This window comes from Hemitrygon akajei, chromosome 7 (assembly GCF_048418815.1).
Source record: "Hemitrygon akajei chromosome 7, sHemAka1.3, whole genome shotgun sequence".
Taxonomy (NCBI): Eukaryota; Metazoa; Chordata; class Chondrichthyes; order Myliobatiformes; family Dasyatidae; genus Hemitrygon; species Hemitrygon akajei.
The window spans coordinates 166495150-166516959 of record NC_133130.1 but is presented as its reverse complement, the minus strand read 5'-3'; the positions used below and the strand labels follow the sequence as shown (position 1 = coordinate 166516959).

The 21810-nt window shown below is 43.1% G+C and overlaps 1 protein-coding gene across 2 annotated transcripts in view; it reads right to left on the bottom strand.

Moving 5' to 3' along the window:
* cdk5rap2 (CDK5 regulatory subunit associated protein 2) overlaps nt 1-20663 on the bottom strand; it is a 162226-nt gene extending 141563 nt beyond the window's left edge. For both annotated transcript variants that reach the window (XM_073052506.1, XM_073052510.1), the window contains exons 1-3: nt 20509-20663; nt 6892-6962; nt 4209-4270 (exon numbers count right to left, since the gene is read on the bottom strand). In XM_073052506.1, coding sequence (XP_072908607.1) covers nt 4209-4270; nt 6892-6962; nt 20509-20561 — 186 coding nt within the window. In that variant the 5' untranslated portion in view covers nt 20562-20663. The remainder of the gene's footprint in view (nt 1-4208; nt 4271-6891; nt 6963-20508) is intronic.
* Between the last annotated feature and the right edge of the window lie 1147 nt (nt 20664-21810).

Sequence of the window (21810 nt, the reverse complement as noted above, 5' to 3'; positions counted from 1 at the left end):
TTGTTCTTTTGATTAATCGTAAGTGAACAAAATCAGTGCAGATAATGGACTGCCTTCATACAATGCTTTTCACAACTGCATCCTCCAAATCTTCATTTTCTATGTAATGGATGATTGTCGATATCTTTAAATTCTCTGTAGTTCCTAACTTAAAGTACTCAAATCATTTCATTTTCACTTCTGGCTGTTTCTGACATCTCCGATCCTGATTGCTTGAAACCACAAACAGCAAAACTATCTTACTGCTTCTTGCTTACCACTTATCAGTAACAAAAAAAAACTTTTTGAACACAAGCACATGCAAGTGACACAATTTAAAAACTGTTTGTTCTAAGCACAATATAATCTCCAATGGCTAAACAAGTGTATGCATCTGACATTAATTAGAACTGTCTGGCAACAGCCTTCTGTCCCAGTTAAGCGACATAGCACCCCAATTAAACAAAGGGAACCCCAGCTATTTTCTCAATTTGCTTTTGTTCTTTAAGAGTTGTCCAAAATGAGTGGCTGCCCTGATTAACTGAAGGCCCAATTAACCAGAGTCCACAGCACATATTTCATTAGATCTTAACTGATAACAATGTTTCCTTTCAAGGAGGTGTTCATCAAGTGATATACAAGATTCCAAAGGGTCTCAATAGGGTGGGCATGTCATTACAAGAATTGCATTGGGGGTTACTGTTGAGATAAAGGTTTAGTTAAAAATTCTGATTTATTTATCACATGTATATCAAAGTACTTGCATTAACAACCAACACACCCAAGGAACTCCACTCAGCCTCTGCCACTCCAGATAAAATGACCCATTCAAACTTTGCAAGGGTTAATTCATCTCAAGAGGTACACGTAATGTATTGTACCCATTCCACAGGATGTCTGCCCTAACAGCTGCTGTGACATCCTCTCTGATCTGTAGGACTACTCTCTCACCTTTTATATCCCTCACATTGTGTCAAAGATAAACCCTGGAATGCCCTGCCTTCTCTCAGTCACAGCTCTGTGGTGGCCACAACATTGTAAATCCAGACACCAACTTGGCATCAAGATGAAAGTAACAGCAGACAAAACATAAGCTATAGGAGAAAAGTTAGGCCATCCGGCCCATTGAGACTGCTCCATTGAGTCTGAGCCACCATTTCATCACAGCTGATCCAATTCTCCTAAGCCACAATCTCCTGGCTACTCTCGTATCCCTTCATTTCCAAACCAGTCAAGAATCTGTCAACCTTCCCATCTTTGAATGGCTATTACACTGTTTCTAGTTTGGTCCTTTGATCTAACCTACTCTCACTCTACTACAAAGACTTGGCCTGCACAGATTCGCCACTCTGGCTACAGAAATACATCACCTCCATTCTAAAAGGACACCCCTCTATTCTGAGGATCTGTTCTCTAGTCTTAAATTCTCCCACCATAGGAAACATCCTCTCAACATCCACTCTATCAAGGACTTTCACCATTCGATAGATTGCAATGGGGTCACCCCTCATTTACATGAGCCATGACTTCTGGCTGTTCACCCTTTCACTTTCATCTTCGAACCTGGATGAACATGCTGCAGTTGTTATCGACTTCATTAAAATCTGTATGGATGAATTTGTGCCTACAAAGACTTACTGTACATTCCCAAACCAAAAGCCATGGATAAACCAGTAGGTATGTCATCTGCTGAAGGCTAGATCTGTGGCATTCAAGTCTGGCAACCCAGGCCCGTACCAGAAAACCAAGTATGATTTGCAGAGGGCTATTTCAAGGGCGAAGAGACAATTTCGAATGAGGTTGGAGGCGAGATCGGATGCAAGACAACTCTGGCAGGGTTTGCAGGACATAACTTCCTACTCAACGAAACCCAACAGCATGAATGGCAGCGATGCTTCACTACCAGATGAACTCAACATCCTCTATGCCCACTTTGAAAGGGAGAATATAACTACAGCTGTGAAGATCCCTGCTGCACTTGATGACCCTGTGATCTCTGTCTCAGAGACCGATGTTAGGCTGTCTTTAAAGAGAATGAACCCTCACAAGGCGGAAGATCCAGATGGAGTACCTGGTAAGGCTCTAAAAACCTGTGCCAACCAACTAGTGGGAGTATTCAAGGATATTTTCAACTTCTCACTACTACAAGTGGAAGGTCCCACTTGCTTCATAAAGGCAACAATTATATCAGTACCTAAGAAGAATAATGTGAGCTGCCTAAATGACTATCACCCAGTAGCACTCACATCGACAATGATGAAATGCTGAGAGGTTGGTCATGGCAAGACTGAACTCCTGCCTCAGCAAGGACCTGGACCCATTGCAATTTGCCTATTGCCACAATAGGTCAATGCAGAAGCAATCTCAATGACTCTCCACATGGCTTTAGCCCAGCTGGACAACACAAACACCTATGTCAGGATGCTGTTCATTGACTATAGCTCAGCATTTAATACCATCATTTCCACAATCTTGATTGAGAAGTTGCAGGACCTGGGCCTCTGTACCTCCCTCTGCTTTCTGAAAGTCCAGGTACACTACATCCACTGGCTCTCCCTTGTCCATTTTCATAGTTACATCCTCAAAAAATTCCAGAAGATTAGTCAAGCATGATTTCCCCTTCATAAATCCATGCTGACTCGGACTGATCCTGTTACTGCTATCCAAATGTGCCGCTATTTCATCTTTTATAATTGACTCCAGCATCTTCCCTAGCACTGATGTCAGATTAACTGGTCTATAATTCCATTTTTTCTCTCTCCCTCCTTTCTTAAAAAGTGGGATAACATTAGCTACCCTCCAATCCTCAGGAACTGATCCAGAATCCATAGAACATTGGAAATTGATTACCAATGCATCCACGATTTCTAGAACCACCTCCTTAAGTACCCTGGGATGTAGACCATCAGGCCCTGGGGATTTATCAGCCTTCAGTCCCATCAGTCTACCCAACACCATTTTCTGTCTAATGTGAATTTCCTTCAGTACCTCCATTACCCTAGGTCCTCTGGCCACTATTACATCTGGGAGATTGTCTGTGTCTTCTCTAGTGAAGACAAATCCAAAGTACCTGTTCAACTCGTCTGCCATTTCCTTGTTCCCCATAATAAATTCACCCGTTTCTGCCTTCAGGGGCCCAACTTTGGTCTTAACTAATTTTTTTCCTCTTCACATACCTAAAGAAGCTTTAAACAGTCTCCTGCTTCTTGCAGCCTCCCGAAAGATCCGGAGTTCATCCAGTTTCAGCTCCAGCTCCCTGATTCCAATTGTTAGAAGCTGCAGCCAAATGCACTTCTTGCAGTTGTGATAATCAAGGACACTGGTGCTCTCCCTGCCTTCCCACATCCTGCAAGAGGAGCATTTCACTATCCTGACTGGCATTTCTATTTTCCTAACTGAGCAGATATAAAGAAGGGAAGGGGAAAATTTATTTTCTTTCTCTGACCGAAGTCTCTCTTCAATGAAGCCTCGAAGGGCTAAAGCCTCAAGATCACCACTCTGACTCTATCCACTCAGATGACAGTCACTGCAGTTGCCCAGGCCTTCCTTCAATTTGCTCTTGCTAGTCAATCCAAATGCTGATTGGTCACTGTTCCAAGTTCTGCTTGCTGTAGCAAACTATAGGCCTTTCTACTTGGGCAGTGGACTGAGTGAAATTCCCTCCCCTCAAAGCCTCCAATATCTGGATTCGTCACTAGTCAAATTCTTTTTTGCTCGAGCAACCCGCTGCTGCCTTTTCTACTTGGGCAGTGGACCCAAGAAAAACCCCTTCCTTTCAAAACTTACAATGTCCGGTTTGATCGCTGATCAAAGCTCTCATGCTATAGTGACACACAAGGACCCAGCCGGTACTCGCTCCTCATCCTCCTACTCCTTTGGCAATTCATCTTATTCCATCTGCAGCCCCTCCATCCACTGCCTATCAAGTATATTCCTTACTCTGTATGCAGCAAAAAATGAGGTTTGTTCCAATAGATTTCTGCCAAGATCTAAATGACTGGCTTCCATTATAGATAACGGCTCTAATAATCCCCTTGCACACTGCATCAAACCTAGGCCAAATGCCATGAAAGCTAAATTTACATTCAAAATTCAATTACAGTTAAAATTTAAGATGAACATAATAACCAAACAGAAACACTCAAACTTCCCAAGTACAGTGGAAATTTGCAGCGTAAAGATTTTTTTTTCCAAACATTAGTGAAGCATATGAAATATTTCCAGCTTACCGTTTCATACTCTTTCATGGTACGAGCACGAATTGGAGACAACTTCCCAATGTTAGGAAACACTGGAAATGGAGAGAGAAAGTTAGTGAAAGTTTCCAGGTGAGGTTATGTTAATGAAGAAAAATTATACGGGTGGCTCCTGAACGGTCTCTATCAACAGCCTCCCACATTGTCCAAACATTCAAAGAGTAACTTAGATGCTGTGCTTGATTTTTGGCATTCTCCTTTACACTTGTGTATTGGAAATGGCATTCAACAATCTTGTATTTTCTAGATGCCAGCTGGGGAATGATAATGACAGGTGAACTAGTTGAAGTTACAGATAAGGGAGATAAAGAAAGGTGGGGGGGGGGAATTAAACACTGGACATGCAAGTACAAAATACAACAGTTATTGTAATCTGAGGGGGGAAAAAAAGCAGACATAAATGTCAGATAACGATGATATCCAGAGTTCAATGACTTTGATCAGATCTGAAGTCAGTTTTGAACTAACTGAAGAAGCCTGCTTTTCTATGATGATTTAGATTCTCCTTCAAGCCCTGGGGCTGTAACATGCCTAGACAAGACTCAGTCTCTGAGCTTACATTGTAACAGGACAAATAGAAAATTTAAAAGACAGGCAATTAAAAGCTCAGTGTCACCCTTCTGACTGAATGAACATGATCTGCAATGTGGTCAGGGCATCTGAATTTCTTCTCAACATAGAATAATGTGTGAACAACCATGTAGAACTTTAAATTGGAATTACAATTAATTTGCTGTTTCACCTGTGAGGAGTAAGTGTCTCTGGACATGGACATAAAAAATTCTTTGTTGAATTTCAAACACAAAAGGTTCCATAGATGCTAGAAATCCAGAGTAATACATAAAATACTGGAGGAGGCCAGAATGTCCAGCAGCATCTATGGAGAGGAATAATAGTCAACATTTCAGGCCAAGACCTTTCATTAGGACTGGAAAGGAAGGGGTAAAGATATCAGAATAAAAAGGTGGGGGACGGGGGAGGGAGGAAGGAGTACAAGCTAGAAGGTGATAAGTGGAAAAGTAAAGGGCTAGAGAAGAAGCAATCTGATAGGAGAGGGGAGTGGACCATGGTTGAAAGGGAAGGAGGGCACCAGGTGGAGGTGATGTGCAGGAGAAAAGATGCAAGGGGGGGTGAAGAGTGGGGAATTGAAGGAGGAAGTGGGGGTGGGGGAAGAATCTGCCTTAAGGAGTTGGAGCTGCAACTGGATGAACTCTGGATCATTTGGAAGGCTTAAGGAGTAGTTACACCCAAAGCTGGCTCTGTGACTTAGAAGGAAAGGGGAAGAAGAGGCAAGCTATGGTGATGGGGGATGAGAGAGAGAGAGACCAATAACCTAGCAGGAAGGGTTGTTAAAGATGCACAGTGGGGTTTAAATTATAGTTGCAGGGTGATGGAAACTAGAGTGCCAGAACAGTTAGATAAGGTTGTGGAGACTGATGCTGATAAGACCTCAAACAAGGTTAAGAATCAAAAGGTCGAGCATGGTACTAGTCCTGAGCTACGTATATTTTAATGCAAGTAACATAAAACGGCAGATGAGCTCAGGGCCTGGTTCAACACCTGAAATTATGATGTTGTAGCCATTAGTGAGACTTGGTTAGAGCAGGAGCAGGACTGTCAGCTCAACATTTCAGAGTTCCATTGTTTTAGACATGACAGAGGGAAGGGATTAAAGGAGGGAGAGTATTACTAGTCAGGGAAAATTTCATGGCAATGCTCTGTCAGGGCAGATGTAAATAAAGTTTAAAGAGTAGAGAAAATTTACAAGGATGTCGCCAGGTCTGGAGGACCCGAGTTACAAGGAAAGATTGAATAGGTTAGGACTGTATTCTTTAGAATGTAGAAGATTGAGAGTTGGTAGAGACATACTAAATTATGCGTATAGATAGAGTAAATGCAAGCAGGCTTTTACCATTAAGGTTGGATAAATCTACAATCAAAGGTCATGGCTTAAGGGTGAAAGGTGAAAAGTTAAAGGGAAACACAAGGGGAAACCTCTTCACTCAGAGGGTCATGAAAGTGTGGAATGAGCTGCCAGCACAAGTGGTGCATGCAAGCTAGAGTTCAATATCTAAGAAAAGTTTGGATAGGTACATGGAGGGCTATGATCCAGGAGTGAGTCAGTGAGTAGGCTGTCTAAATGGTTTCGCCATGGACTAGACAGACCAAAGGGGCTCTGAGATACAACCCAAGAATTTAAAGTTACTGACCCTCTCCATCTCCAATTAGGATTGGCTAATGGACCTCTGGTTTCCCCTCTCCTGAAGTCCATAATTAACTCCTTGGACATGCCATCAGGTTGGAGGCTACCTAAATGGAATGAGATGGTGTTCTTCCAGCCTGAGAAGTGCTGAATCTCCTGTGGTATTGATAATGTTCTAATTTGTTCTGCATGTCATTTAAATACAGAATTTGTTGCTCAGTTAAACAGCAGTGTCTTTTTGATACTCCCTTTAATTGAAGTTTCACGGAAATAGTTAATAGGGATAGCCACTTAATTAAGTCAAAACGTAATGGTCCTGATGTATCCCAACTAACCAGAATCCATTGTATTCTATGAAAAGTTATGGACTACATTAATAGAAATAGCCATGCGCTGTTAGCTCCTACATGTCAAATAACAGATGATGTGCTTAAAATGAAGCAATGTGCTTACCAAGAGCATTTTCTTTGACACCACCAGTGTCATCAGTCACAGTAATATCAGGTAACTTGAAAACATTGGAGCTAGAAAAGTAAAAAAAAAATCAAATAATACAACAAATAAAATCAATTCAGACCAACAGAAACCAGATCTTAATTTGTAGAATTTAAGAGTCACATTGGACAACACAATCTTTTTCTCTATACAAATCCAGATCCTATATACATTCAACAAAGTCGACAGTATGTAGCAACTTCTTAATATCAAAAAACATACAAGCAAGAATTTCTCATGTTTACAAGAAAACAAAAACTTCAAAATTTCTATCATTTGAATTCCACTGTTGGATTTAAATAGTTCAATGAGTCTATAGTAACCATATGAAGTTATCATATTTTTGTCCAACAAGTCCATGCCAGCTCTTCTGAAGTGTAACCCAGTTTACTTGTGCTAATAGTGCTAGTTTTGTAAATTGCGGTGGTGCCATTGGTTGGGGTTGACCATGGATGTTGCATCTTAGCTGTCAAAGCTTATGTACAAGCCAGGACAGTACAATATGAACATGCAACAGGCTCCCCCCTCCACGCAACTGATGAATCCAAAAGGAACAGCAGAGACCAAACACAAGGAAATCTGCAGATGCTGGAAATTCAAACAGCAACACACACAAAATGCTGGTAGAACACAGCAGGCTAGGCAGCATCTATAGGGAGAAGCGATGTCGACGTTTCGGGCCGAGATCCTTCGTCAGGACTAACCGAAAGGAAAGATAGTAAGAGATTTGAAAGGGAGCAATACAGTTTGGCACCAGCAGTGCAGGAGTTGCAAGCCAGTATTGGACGTAGGACTATGTTAGGGACTACAGCTCCAGGACCCTCCCCCCTTTGGGGTTTACTCCTGAAGCCATGATTATAGCCGCAAGGCAGCAGGGGGTTTCAGATCAGTTTTCCTTCTTCTAAATCACAGCTAATTTTCCAAGTGAAAATGCAGGGATTATTAAAACAAGTCATACAAGCCCATTTTCAGACTGCAATTTTACTTGTTACACAAGAAACAAGCAAAGACTCCGCTAGGAACAAGTAGTATTATATAAATACATGGCCAGCATTTGGGGTGTCTGACCACATAAGATGGTCGATTCAGTTTCAATGGTAATCAACAAAAAGAAAATTGGAAAATAATTGAGCAAAAGAAAAAGTATACAAGGATATGGAAAACAGCAAGCATACAACAAACTGGACTGCTGGCAGAGACTCAGTGGGCTAAATAACTGTAATTACTTTCAGAAAACTCTATTCAATGTTCTATATAGCACATTATCACAGCAATGTTAAAAATATTTCACATAATGAGTAAGGATCTAGTGTAAAGGACCTAGCTCACATAATGAATTACTTTTGGTTGGTTATTATGTAGGCTAAGTCAGCATTTAAGAATAATTTCTTTCAAGTTTCAGATGGGCATCAAATTTTAATGTTTTCTGAATAATGAAACAATTAAACCATGTGGGCTAACCCAGAAAAATCTCCTATAAATCTTAGCACTTATAATTAGTTTTCATCAGAAGTGGATAGTTATGGGTCTAAGAACAAGGCTGTAATGCAGTTCAAACTGAAACCTGAGCTGCAGACCAGAAATAAGCTTCAGAGTACTAATAGCTGGATACAATTTTATTGTTCTTAATATTTTTTCTCTTCTTCATGAAATTTTAGGTGTCACTTAATAACTCATCGTTCTCAACTCTCAGCAACTCCACCAACAATCATTAATTCTGAATTCCATTATATCAGTTTATGAACCAATTGAACTTCTCACAAGATGTCTGTTCTAATTCCCAGAAAGTGAATTCCTCAGCCATGAGATGGCTGATATATAAGACACAGGAACAGAATTAGGCTATTCCGCCCATCGAGCCTGTTCTGCCATTTCATCACGGCTGATCCATTTCCCTCTCAACCCCATTCGCCTGCCTTCTCACCATAACCTTTCACGCCCTGACTAATCAAGAACCTCTACCTTAAATACACCTAATGACCTGTTCCACAGCTGCCTATGGCAACAAATTCTGCATAGTCACCACTCTCTGGCTAAAGAAATTCCTCCTCAACTCCAGTCTACACACTCAAAGTCTTTTTTTTCATTTTCATGTTCTATCAGTATCTGAGCTGATTTTATAGTTTAGCAAGGTTTTGGTTTAAACTAACAACAAAACTCAATATCAAAAATCTAAACGTGTATTTATATTTTGTTTTAAGAATGTTACACATAGCTTCAAATTCTAATTTGACTATTCTCTGATGCATGCCTCAGACTTAATCCTATTTGTCTGAAAAATAAAAACTTTGCCAAAGAATTAACAAAGGTAAACGCTAAACCATTCTGCAATTGTTTTTAGTGATTCCAATTTCATTATGCTTTAAAGTAGTGGGATGATTAATAACTGAAAATTCCCAGTTTCCATTAGCAATAAATCGGGCAAATAAACTGGAAGCAGACTAAATACAAAAACGGAAAAATTTGACATAGCCCTGGTTCAGTGGTAACATCTTTGGCTTGGTTCAGAAGGTTAAGACATTGTCTTCCTAATGCTCAGATTTGAGCAGATAATTTACATTGGCAGCCCTGGGAAAAATTGAACGAGTGAGAGACCAAAATCAAACAAAAACCAGCAGATGCTGGGAGTCTGAAATAATAACAGAAAAATCATGACCCAATCTAGATAGACCAGGCAGCATCTGTGTAAAGATAGATAGTTTAAGTTTCAGTTCTGTGAGCTTCCCTAGAACTGTTATGACTGTGTCCGGGTGCAAGTTGATGGGTCTAGGCAGCTTAAATGTTTCGGCATGGACTAGATGGGTTGAAGGGCCTGTTTCTGTGCTGTATTTTTCCATATTTCTATAAATCTATAAAACATTGTCAGAAAGATGAAATGGACATGTTGAGGAAGTTCAAAGTATATTATCAAAGAACACATACGTTACCATATACAATCATGATATTCATTTCTTTTATTTATTGAGCTGCAGCATGGAATAGTCCCTTTCAGCAACCCCCAGCCTAATCATAGCACAATTTACAGTGACCAATTACAGCAGCCCGGTAGCATAGTCGTTAAGCACAACACATTACACTACTGGTGACTGGAGTTCAATTCCCACCGCTGCCTGTAAGGAGTTCATACATTCTCCCCATGATAGTCTGGGTTTCCTCCGGGTGTTCTGGCTTCCACCCAGTCTAAAAACATACTAGACGGTGGTTTAATTGGTCATTGTAAATTGTCCCGTGATCAGGTGAGCATTAAATTGGGGGACTGCTGGGCGGTGTGGCTCAAATAGCCGAAAGGGCCTATTCTGCACTGTGCCTCAATAAAAAAAATAATAAACCTACCAACTGGCAGGCTTTGGGCTAGAGCACCCGGAGGAAACTCGTATGGTCACAGGGAGAATGTACAAGCCTCCTACAAGCAGCAGTAGGAATGGAATCTAAATCACTGGTACTGTACTATAAAGTGTGGCGCTAACCACTACACTATCTTTTTTTTTGCCAATAAATCCAATAACCACAATTGAACCACTGGAAGACTCCACCAAGAGGGTGGACAACTAGTGTGCAGAAGTAACTACAGAATATTTCAGAGAAACAGAATCAGGTTTATTATCACCGGCATGTGTTGTGGAATTTGTTAACTTAGCAGCAGCAGTTCAATGCAATACATAATATAGAAGAAAAAAATAAAGTAAACCAATAACAATACACCCTATCCTCGTTATATGCAAGGGATATGTTCCTCGCAGTCGACGCATAATGTGAATAATTATTTAAATGGAGAAAATAGGGATGCGTTCTGGAGGGTTTCCCAAGTATGTTTTATATGTAATTTATTCACATTTTCATATGAATATGACACAAAAACAGTATCACAAGGCAACATTCGTATTATATTTCATCAATTTAAGGTAATATTCAACATAATAAATCATAGAAAGTTAACATACTAGGGTGTACAGTACTCATCAACAGTGGCAGATGTGTTCACTTGGGGAGATGAGTTGTTGTTGTGGTGTTGGGATATCAAGCACAGCAAGGGGTGAAGGACGACTCACAGAACTCTTATAACTCCCGGCAGCAGGAGATGACACCGGTTTGAAGAAAGTGGTGAGGGTTGTTTGCTTGGCAACATTTTGTTTCTCCAGCATAAATTTGCTTGTAGGGAAGAAGGGTCGACGGCAGGGAACGACTGAAATGCTGACTCTGTTCTAAACTTGGGTCCATGTCCATCGGCATTTGTACCAAGCGTTCCGACTTCCACCATTCCCTCACTGTTGGTAAACTCTTGGGATTTTCAAAATCGTTTGTTGCTTGCGGCATCTGAGAGATAGTTCGCCCTTTAAAAACAATACGCCTTGAATGTGGATCACACCTTGGTTGAGCGGCTGAATCAGTGATGTTGTGTTACGCAGCAGGAAATGCACTGTTATGTTAGGATGAATTCTGTCCAAATATTTAGGATGGGCTGGTGCATTGTCAAGCAACAAAAGAACTTTAAAGGCAAGATTCTGTTCCCGGTAGTAGCGCCCCAGAGCTGTGTTACCTTCAACTGATGCCGCGCTGTTTATAATTTCCAACTGTTTTTTCAAGTGTTAAAGCGGTTCTCTGCCGCTCAGCTGATGGCCCAGGACATGACATTAGATGCGCAGGAGGCATAATTAAATATTTCAAGCACAAAATCACTGCATCATAGGTAAAACCAACAAAAGTTTAAGAGCACAAAATCGCACATCCACACCTTCCCAAAACCAATGCGAGACTGGTGGGAGTGAGACTGTAAGGCATGTGCACCTGACTTGTATTGGCGGGAAAGCATTGCTCCTCGCATAACTGAGATTTTTGGACGCATAAAAGGAGACGTTGGTAGAAATAGGTTCCTCGCATAACTGTGGATCCGCATTATCTGAAGACGCATATAACGAGGATATGGTGTATACATATATTGGATAGGTTAAAAATCATGCAAAAAACAGAAATAATATTAAAAAAGGAGCTAGTGTTCAAGGGTTCAATGTCCATTTAGGAATCAGATGGCAGAGGGGAAGAAGTTGTTCCTGAATCACTGAGTGAGTGCCTTCAGGCTTTTGTACCTCCTACCTGATGGTAACAATGAGAAAGGGGCATGCCCTGGGTGCTGGAGGTCCTTAATAATGGACACTGCCTTTCTGAGACACCGCTCCTTGAAGATGTCCTGGGTACTTTGTAGGCTAGTACCCAAGATGGTGCTGACTAAATTTACAACCCTCTGCAGCTTCTATCAGTCCTGTGCAGGAATCCACCCCATACCAGACAGTGAAGCAGCCTGTCAGAATGCTCTCCAGGGTACATCTAAAGAAGTTTTTGAGTCTATTTGTTGACATACCAAATATCTTCAAACCCCTAATGAAGTATAGTCGCTGTCTTGTCTTCTTTACAACTGCATCAATATGTTGGGACCAGGTTAGGTCCTCAGAGATCTTAACATCCAGGAACTTGAAGCCGCTCACTCGCTGCACTTCTGATCCCTCTGAGGATTGGTATGTGCTCCTTTGTTTTACTCTTCCTGAAGTCCACAATCAGCTCTTTCGTCTTACTGACATCTTACTGTATGCCCTCTCGTCACTATCTGAGATTCTACCAACAATGGTTGTACCATCAGCAAATTTATAGATGGTATTTGAGCCATGCCTAGCCACACAGTCGTGGGTATATAGGGAGTAGAGCAACGGGCTAAGCACACACCTCTGAAGTGCACCAGGGTTGATCATCAGCAAGGAGGAGATGTTATCACCAATCTGCACAGATTGTGGTCTTTCGGTTCGGAAATTGAGGATACAATTGCAGAGGGAGGTACCTAGGTCCAGGTTCTGTAACTTCTCAATTAGGATTGTGGGAATGATGGTATTAAATGCTGAGTTATGGTCAATGAACTGCATCCTGACATGGGTGTTTGTTTCGTCCAGCTGGTCTAAAGCTGTGTGAAGAGGCATTGAGATTGTGTCTGCCATTGACCTATGCAATGGGTCCAGGTCCTTGCTGAGGCAGGAGTTCATTCTAGTCATGACCAACCTCTCAAAGCATTACATCACTGTAGATGTCAGTGCTACTGGGCAATAGTCATTAAGGCAGCTCACATCATTCTTCTCAGGCAATGGTATAATTGTTGCCTTTTTGAAGCAAGTGGGAACTTCCACCCATGGCAGTGAGAGGTTGAAAATATCCTTGAATACTCCTGTCAGTTGGTTGGAATAGGTTTTCAGAGCTTTACCAGGTACTCCATCAGGACCTTCCACCTTGTGAGGGTTCATTCTCTTTAAAGACAGCCTAACATAAGCCTGAAACAGGTCACAGGGTCATCAGGTGCAGCAGGGATCTTCACAGCTATAGTTATATTCTCCCTTTCAAAGCGGGCATAGAAGGCATTGAGTTCATCTTGTAGTGAAGCATCACTGCCATTCATGCTATTAGGTTTCACTTTGTTGGAAGTAATGTCTTACAAACCCTGCCAGAGTTGTCATGCATCCGATGTTGCCTCCAACCTCATTTGAAATTGTCTTTTCACCCTGGAAATAGCCCTCTGTAAATTATACCTGGTTTTCTGGTACAGGCCTGGGTCGCCAGACTTGAATGCCACAGATCTGGCCTTCAGCAGATGATGTACCTCCTGGTTCATACACAGCTTTTGGTTTGGGAATGTACAGTAAGTCTTTGTAGGCACCCACTCATCCACACAGGTTTTAACGAAGTTGGTAACACCTGCAGCATACTCATCCAGGTTCGAAGAGGAATCCCTGAATACAGTCCAGTCCACCGATTCAAAGTAGTCCTGCAAGCGCTCCTATGCTTCCCTTGTCCAAACCTTCTTGGTCCTCACTACTGGTGCTGAAGTCTTCAGTCTCTGCTTATACTCAGGGAGCAGAAGTACAGCCAGGTGATCAGACTTCCTGAAGTGAGGGCGTGAATAGCACGGTAGGCATTCTTGATGGTGGTGTAATAATGGTCCAGTGTGTTGTTTCCTCTAGTGTTGCAAATGATCTGTTGATGGTAATTGCTTAGTGATTTTTTCCCCAGACTGGCTAGTTAAAAACCCCCAAAATGATGGTGAAAGCATTAGGGTGTGCTGTATCGTGCGTGCTGCTCCCATTGCTCAGATCATCTAAAGCCTGATTGACATTGGCCTGAGGTGGAATGTATACTGCTACCAAAATGATCCCAGAGAACTCCCATGGTAGGTAAAAAGGACGGCACTTAACTGCTAGATATTCTGGGTCTGGTGAGCAGAATTGGGACAGCACTGATAAATTTCTGCACCAAGAAGAGTTGATCATGAGGCATACTCCTCCACCTCTGCTTTCAAGAGACTATAGACCTATCCTGGCCCGTCCATCTGAATCGCTGGATCTGGTATGGAAGGGGTTAACCAGGATTCTGTGAAACAAAGGACATGCGCAATCTTAATGTCCCTCTAATTCAGCACCCTAGCTCTGAGAACATCGATTTTAATCACCAGGGACTGCACGTTTGCCAGCAAGATAGTTGGTATTGGGAGTTTAAAACCCCATTTCCATAAATGCACTTGTATCCACGACCTGCAGCCACGCTTCCGTATAAAATCCTACGAGGACAGATCTCTCCACAGTCTGTATCGCTTCTGTCAGTTTTAAGCAGTGACAGTTCATTTAAACACATTAAGACATCTTTGTTGACTGTACTGACCTTGGAAGCAGTTGTGTTTTTTGGCTGTATTCCCGACTGAAATGAGAATATTTAGTCAGATCCACTGAGAGCTGTGTTACTTCACGAGTCTCCCATAGGCTCCCCGGAAATAGGAACATGGTTAAAAGCACTTCCATTGTTATCTCCTCCTCCATTGCACCTGTAGACAAAACTTCTTTCCACCCAATTACCTCACATTATTATGAGCATTGCTGACAATTCTTCCCATCCCTCACTGGCCTTTGAAACATGGCCTGCTATGTCATTTCAGAAGGTCAATGTTAAATACAGTGGCAGGTTGGAAACCATGTACAGACCACCCATTCTGATAAGGGTCTTCAACATGTTTCTCTTGGCACAGATGAGGCCTGATGTGCCGAATATTGGCAGCATTCTCTGTTTGTTATCAATCACATAAACATGGAAGAACAATCTTCTTTCCCTGGAGCACAGCAGCAAACCATAGTGGTTTTTACAACAATCTGACAGATTCATGGTTACTGTTTATAGCATTTTATTACTTTAAAATACAAAAAACCCCAGGTGCTACAGTGGGATTCGAACTTGCATTTCAAATCATTCTGGTTTTTCCCCTCTCACAACTCAACTCTGCTTTTGGCAATTCTTAGCAAACATTTTATATAGTCACTGTATTTACACAATACTCAAGTGTCCCCAGTTCCTTTTCCAATAGGAGGAATTTGGACTATTACAGCTTGGGATTTTCCAGAGTTTAATCCCGACGCCACTCGACAAAGAGTCTCTATCCATTTTCCCCATGGAATGTGTGGGTTTTCTCTGGACCTTTTGGTTTCCTCTTACAATCCAAACACATACTGGGTGAATTAATTGGTCATTGTAAAGTATCCCATTATTAGATTAGGTTTGTTGGGGGCTGCTGGGACAGTGTGGCTTGAAAGGCCGATTCCACGCTGTATCACTGAACAAAAATAAAACTCTGCTGCAGAGGAACAGGGTATTTGGACTTGCTACCCTCAGGGTGCAGTGCCAGCAAATTAACCCAGAGACGTAAAAGCAGGTTAAAAAATAATATTTTAGTGCTTGTCTCCTATGTTTCTGATCCACATTAAACAATACACATTAAGGCTCATTACGACAGTTATTAAAGAGTCTTCAATTAAATATATAGATGGTTTGCCAGAACAGGTGCCTGCCCTGGCTCAATTTGCACATCTAACAAAGCCTCAAGATCGTGGCATGAAGCCCTAGTCGAGCCATGAACATAATCTACACTTATACTTCTGTGCAACCAAGCAGTGCAATGTTGGAAATGCTATACCAGGATATTCTGCCCTTCAGAAAGAGGTTAAAGATCACATTACATATGAATAGCAATGACCTTCTACTATCATTTAAATCCCTCAAATCTACATTACAAATGGTTAGTCACATGTTACTACTTGCCATATTTTTCTACAAAATATAAAAATATTTCATGATATGATACAAAGAAAATTTTTTACCCTTGTATAGGAAAAGATATTCTAGCTGAAGCCCTATTAATGCACTCAGGCTGTACACAAAAGGTCCAGCTTTTCATTCTTTGAAGATGCCAGAACAAGGTTTATTAATTCCAGCCACCCCCCCCCCCCCACCATTTGTGACATTTATTGCGAGCGTTGTATATAAAGGGTGCGAAGCTTTGCTGAGGATTCCTACCACCCATCCCACAATCTCCAACTCAATACCGTCAAAAAGGAGATACAGAAGCATCAGGACGAGGATTGCCAGACTGGGTAACAGTTTCTCCCCTCAGGCTGTGTGACTAATGAATATTCTGCCAACGCCAAAGTCTCGTTATTGTTTACCTGTGTTGGCAATGACATGCATTTTGAATTATATTTTATTAACTTATTTATGGTAATATTTTGTTATATGTGCTGTGAGATGTGTTTTCCGGGTGCACTGTGGTCCAGAGGAAAGTTGTTTCATTTGGTTGCATACATACAAGTCAGATGACAATAAACTTGAAGATCACTGACATATGATACGAAATTTGTTTAGTGGCAGTGATACAGAGCAATGCATAAAAATCACAGCAAGTTACTGTATACAAGCAATGATTCTGCTAAGATGGCAATGTGCTTGGTCATAGCAGCCTCTCTGGAGTGCAAATGTATGCCCTAAACATTTTTCTTGTGATCCAGCTGGACGTTTGTAAAACACACAAGTCCAGTTCACTGGGCGAGACTGGCAGCGGTGGAGCTGTGTTCCTGGTTGTTGCTCAGACAGGACCATGTACCCTGATGTCACCCGTTACAGCCACCCAGGGGAGGTGGGGTAGGAGAGAACAGAGATGCAGAATCCCATTGCTCAGATCATCTAAAGCCTGACTGACATTGGCCTGAGGTGGAATGTATACTGCTACTAAAATGATCCCGGAGAACTCCCATGGTAGGTAAAAAGGGCTTGTTGGGAACTGTCCCCTACAGACTGGCTTTCCGGTCGGAGCTGATCTCCAGGGTTCGCTCCATGGGAAAAAAGCTAGATTGCCTTTGTTTGTGGTTGACCCAGCACAAAATGAGGAACCGCTGCATGCTTGTTCTTGCAGACGTGATTCCAGGATGCACCATCAATCTTCAGTTTATGGACTCAGGGATCTGTGCTATTATTTTGTGACTGTACATGCTATAACTATACATGCTGTGTTGAACTGCATGAATTGCGTTTTACACCTTGGCCCCGGAGGAACAATCTTTCACTGAAGTGTATACATGTCAGTGGTGATGCAACCTGACAGAATGCTCTCCACTGTACATCTCAGAAATTTACTAGTCTGGTGACAAATATCCTCAAACTCCAAATGATGTGTAGCCAATAGATACAGCCCAGGTGTTCTGCACAGGTGGATCAACTAAAAGATTACAGCAATGGACCAACAGCTGAATTGACTTCATTTCTTACATCCTTCACGTACACGACGAGTAAATATCTTTATGTTACATCTCCGTCTGAATGTGCAATCATAGTACGGTAATTTATAATAAATAGAACAGTCAATGTAATATAGAGTACACTCAAGTCAGCGTGAGTTCATCAGTCTGATGGCCTGGTGGAAGAAACTATTCCAGAGACTGTTGGTCCTGTCTTTTATGCTGTGGTACCATTTCCCAGATGGCAGCAGCTGGAATAGATTGTGGTTGGGATGGCTTGGGTCCCCAATGATCCTACAGGCTCTTTTCTCACACCTGTCCTTGTAAATGTTCTGAATCATGGGAAGTTCACAATTACAAATGTGCTGGGCTGTCCGCACCACTCTCTGCAGAGTCCTGCGATTAAGGGAGGTACAGTTCCCATACCAGGCAGTGATGCAGCCAGTCAGGATGCTCTCAGTTTTGTCCCTGTAGAAAGTTCTTAGGATTTGGGGGACCATACCAAACTTCCTCAAGCCAAAAGTTTATTTCTTCAGAACCAGTAAGGCATGTTGACCTCATGTTCACACAAATTATTTTCGAGGCCGAGAATTTCTACTCAATCCCACCATCAAGAAGCCCAATTGAAGGTGTTCAGTCTAATATTCAGTCTAAGCATTTTTCAATTTATGTTTATTGTCATCTGACTGTACATATATACAACCAAATTAAACAGTCCTCCAGATCACAGTTCACCCACAAAACACATTCACACAGCTCACAAACCAAAATATTACCACAAATAAGTTAATAAAATATAATGCATGTAGTGCCCAGCACAGGTAAACAGCTCGTAGTCCTAGTGATGAGACATCAGTGGTGGCAGGATATTTATTAGTCTCACAGCCTGAGGGAAGAAGCTGTTACCCAGTCTGGCAGTCCTAGTCCTGATGCTTCTGTATCTCGTCCCAGATGGTAGTGGGTCAAAGAGACTGTGAGTTGAGTTGTAGGGATCTTCAACAATGCTTTGGGCCCCTCATCACATGTCACAAATATTGGGGGGGGGGGGGGGAAGAAAAGAGGAAGACCCCTGTGATCCTCTCAATGGTTTTTACTGTAGAGTGATGCCTTGCAGCTTCCGTACCACACAATGATGCAGCCAGCCAGGACACTCGATCATATTTGTGTTGAAAGTAATTAAGAAAGGGGGTGGGAAGCCTTGCATGCCTCAATCTCCTCAAAGTGTAGATGCTGCTGTGCCTTCTTGACTAGTGAGGTGGTGTTGTGGGTCCAGGTTAGATTGAACTTTGTGGTTTTGATTATTAGTTTCAGGCTTCCAGAATCAAGAACTTGTGATTTATATAATTCTGACTGAATGCACAACACACCTTCTACTTCCAATACCTCCTTAATAACAAATTCACCTTTGTTACACACCAATCACACATCAGCATTCCTTTAGCACTGGGCCAACATTCAGGAATGAGTGGTGAAGTTCATAACCACAGGGAATGGAAGTATTTATAAAGTTTACTGAAGACAAAAATACCAGCAACAGCATGGATATAATCAGAAGAATTAAAAACAAAGCTTGTGATATTCCTTACTGCTCAAAGTCTCAAGAGTAAAATATCAAGAGTACAAAACTTTACATGAGGGGGATACTGCACAGGATCGAAGTCAACTGCAGAGAGCTGTGAAATTAGCCAGCTCCATCATGGGCACTAGCCTCCATAGTATCCAGGATATTTTCAAGGAGCAGTGTCTCGGAAAAGCGACGTCCATCATTAAGGCCATCACCCGGGACAAGCCCTCATCAGGGTGGAGGTACAGGTGCCTGAAGACACACATCCAACTTTTACGGAAACAACTTCTGATATGCCATCAGATTTCCAAATGGACAATGAACCCATGAACGCAACCTCACTACATTTGTTTTTATGCATTACTTCTTTAATGTAACTATTTAATGTACATACTTAACTCAGTTTTCTTTTTCTATTATCAAGTATTACAATGTACTGCTGCCACAAAATTAACAGTGATATTAAACTTGATTCTGACCTCTCTCTGCAGCAGAGGTTCCCAACCTTCTTTTAATGCCACAGACTCCTACTATTTACCAAGAGGTCCGTGGACCCCAGGTTGGGAACCCCTGTTCAAAAAGAAACTTTTAAAATGGGATCCTTTTATGATTTCTCTGGGTTGTTTTACTAACCACTAGAAATGGGTTAGGCAACCTGATTCAGCGACTGAATGGCCAAGTATAATCTTTCACGACAAAAGCCAGGTTAATCTATACGCTTCACTATCGGCTACTCCTTCGTGTGCAATCTAACTTCTCACAATAAACCAGCTGATAAAATGACATTCGCATAAAACACGACACTTAATCTGAATGCTACATAATCAAACAAAATTTGTTTTAATATATTTTTTAAAACTCCTCTGCTATGAGAGGTAAAAGGTGAGTCAAACTGGTGCCGCAAACTAGGTAGTATTTTGAATTGCCACTTAAGAGAAATGAAATTAACAAAAATCCCAGAACAACAACAAACTAACGATGAGATCAGCTGGTCTTCACAGTCGAATGCGCAATAATTGACTTGACACAAGGACCACAATAGACCAGACCCGCAGAGCGGTTGACGGGACTCTTTGGGTTATATAGAAATCAGAAAACCAACGAGACAGACAGACACACTTACACCTCCCAGGATAGAGTCAGATCTGGAATGGAGAGGCTGAGGGAAGGAGGGAAGAGGGGATGATGGTGGGAGAGAGAAGAGGAAGGGGGAAGAAGGGAATGGAGAAAGAAGGGGTAGGAGAATGAGGGAAGGAACGACGCTGGGAGGAAGAGAAGAGAGGGTCGGGAATGAGATCCTGACCCTTTGGGCCATCAGACCGAGCGATCCAAAATTCCCTTATTCCCTCGACCCCCGACCCTCCCACCAGGCCCGACCTGGCTCCTGGTCCTCATTCCCAGCGCGGAAGCCCCACCACCGGGCCTTACCTGCCATTTAAATCTAAGGGCAGGGACGGATCCTCGCACGCCAATGAATCCATAGTGTCCGTCCCGCCTGCCCGCTCTCCCTCAGCCAACAGTCGGCAGTACCGCCGCTTCAAACTGCCGCCGTCGCCATTTCAAGCCGGAGCCGCCCGCGCGGCACCATGGGATAACGGGCAACCGACACACGCATGCGCTGAAACATCACTCGGGTAACGGGAGAGGAGAGGGGAGGGGAAATGAGGAGAGGAGAGGGGAGGGGAGGAGAGTGGGGGGAGTGGGGGATGTGGGGAAGGAGGAGGGGAGGGGTGGGGAGAAGGGGGAGTGGGGAGGAGAGGTGGGAAGAACGGGGAGTAGGGAGGGGAACAGGAGGGGGGGTGGGGAAGAGTAGAGGGGAAGGAGAGGAGGGGGGATGGGGAAGAGTGGAGGGGAAGGAGAGGAGGGAGGAATGGGGAGGGAAGGAGATGAGAGGTGGGGAGAAGAAGAGGCGAGGGATTTGGAGGGTGTTGGGCAGGAGAGGGGGATGGGGAGAGGGTGGAGAGGAGAAAGGTGATGGGAAGCGAGTAGGGGGAGGGGTGGAGGGGATGGGGAAGGTTGGAGGGGATGGGGAGGGAAGGTGGGGTGTTGAGGGGGAGGGGCAGTAGAGGGGGGTGGGGAGAGGGCGGTTTGGGGTTGGAGCAGGGAGGAAGCAGAGGAGTGAGGGAGGGGGAGGAGGGGAAGGGGAAAGGAGAGAGGCAGGGAGGGAAACAGTGTCATGGAGGGAGGATAGGAGAGATGGAGGGGAGGAAAGGAGAGAGGCAGGAAGGGAAACTCATGGAGGGAGGATAGGAGAGGGAGGGGAGGAAAGGAGAGAGGGGGGTAGGGAAGGGGGAAAGGAGAGGGAGAAAGTTGGAGGGAGCAGAGGGTGGGAGACGGAAGGAGGGGGAGAGGAAGAGGAATGGAGGTAGAGGGGTGGAGAAAGTTGGAGGGGGAGAGAAGGGGAAAGAGTGGATGGAGAAGCAGATGGAGAGAGGGAGTAAGGGGAAAGGGTGGAAAGCAGAAGAGGGAGGGAGGGAAGGAGAGGCAGGGAGGGGGAGAAGAGGAGATAGAGAGGGAGACAGGGAAGAAAAGGGTGGGTGTGAAGGGGAGTGGCATGGAGGGATTGAAAAGGAGGGAAGGAGAGGCAGGGAGGGTGGAGAAGGAGAAGGGGTGGGAAGAAGAGGGGTAGGAAGGGGAGAGTTGGGTAGGGGAAGAGAGTGGGAGGAAGAGGGAGGGAATAGGAGAAAATGATAAGATGAGGGAGAGGAGGAGGGGAAGGGAGGAAAGAAG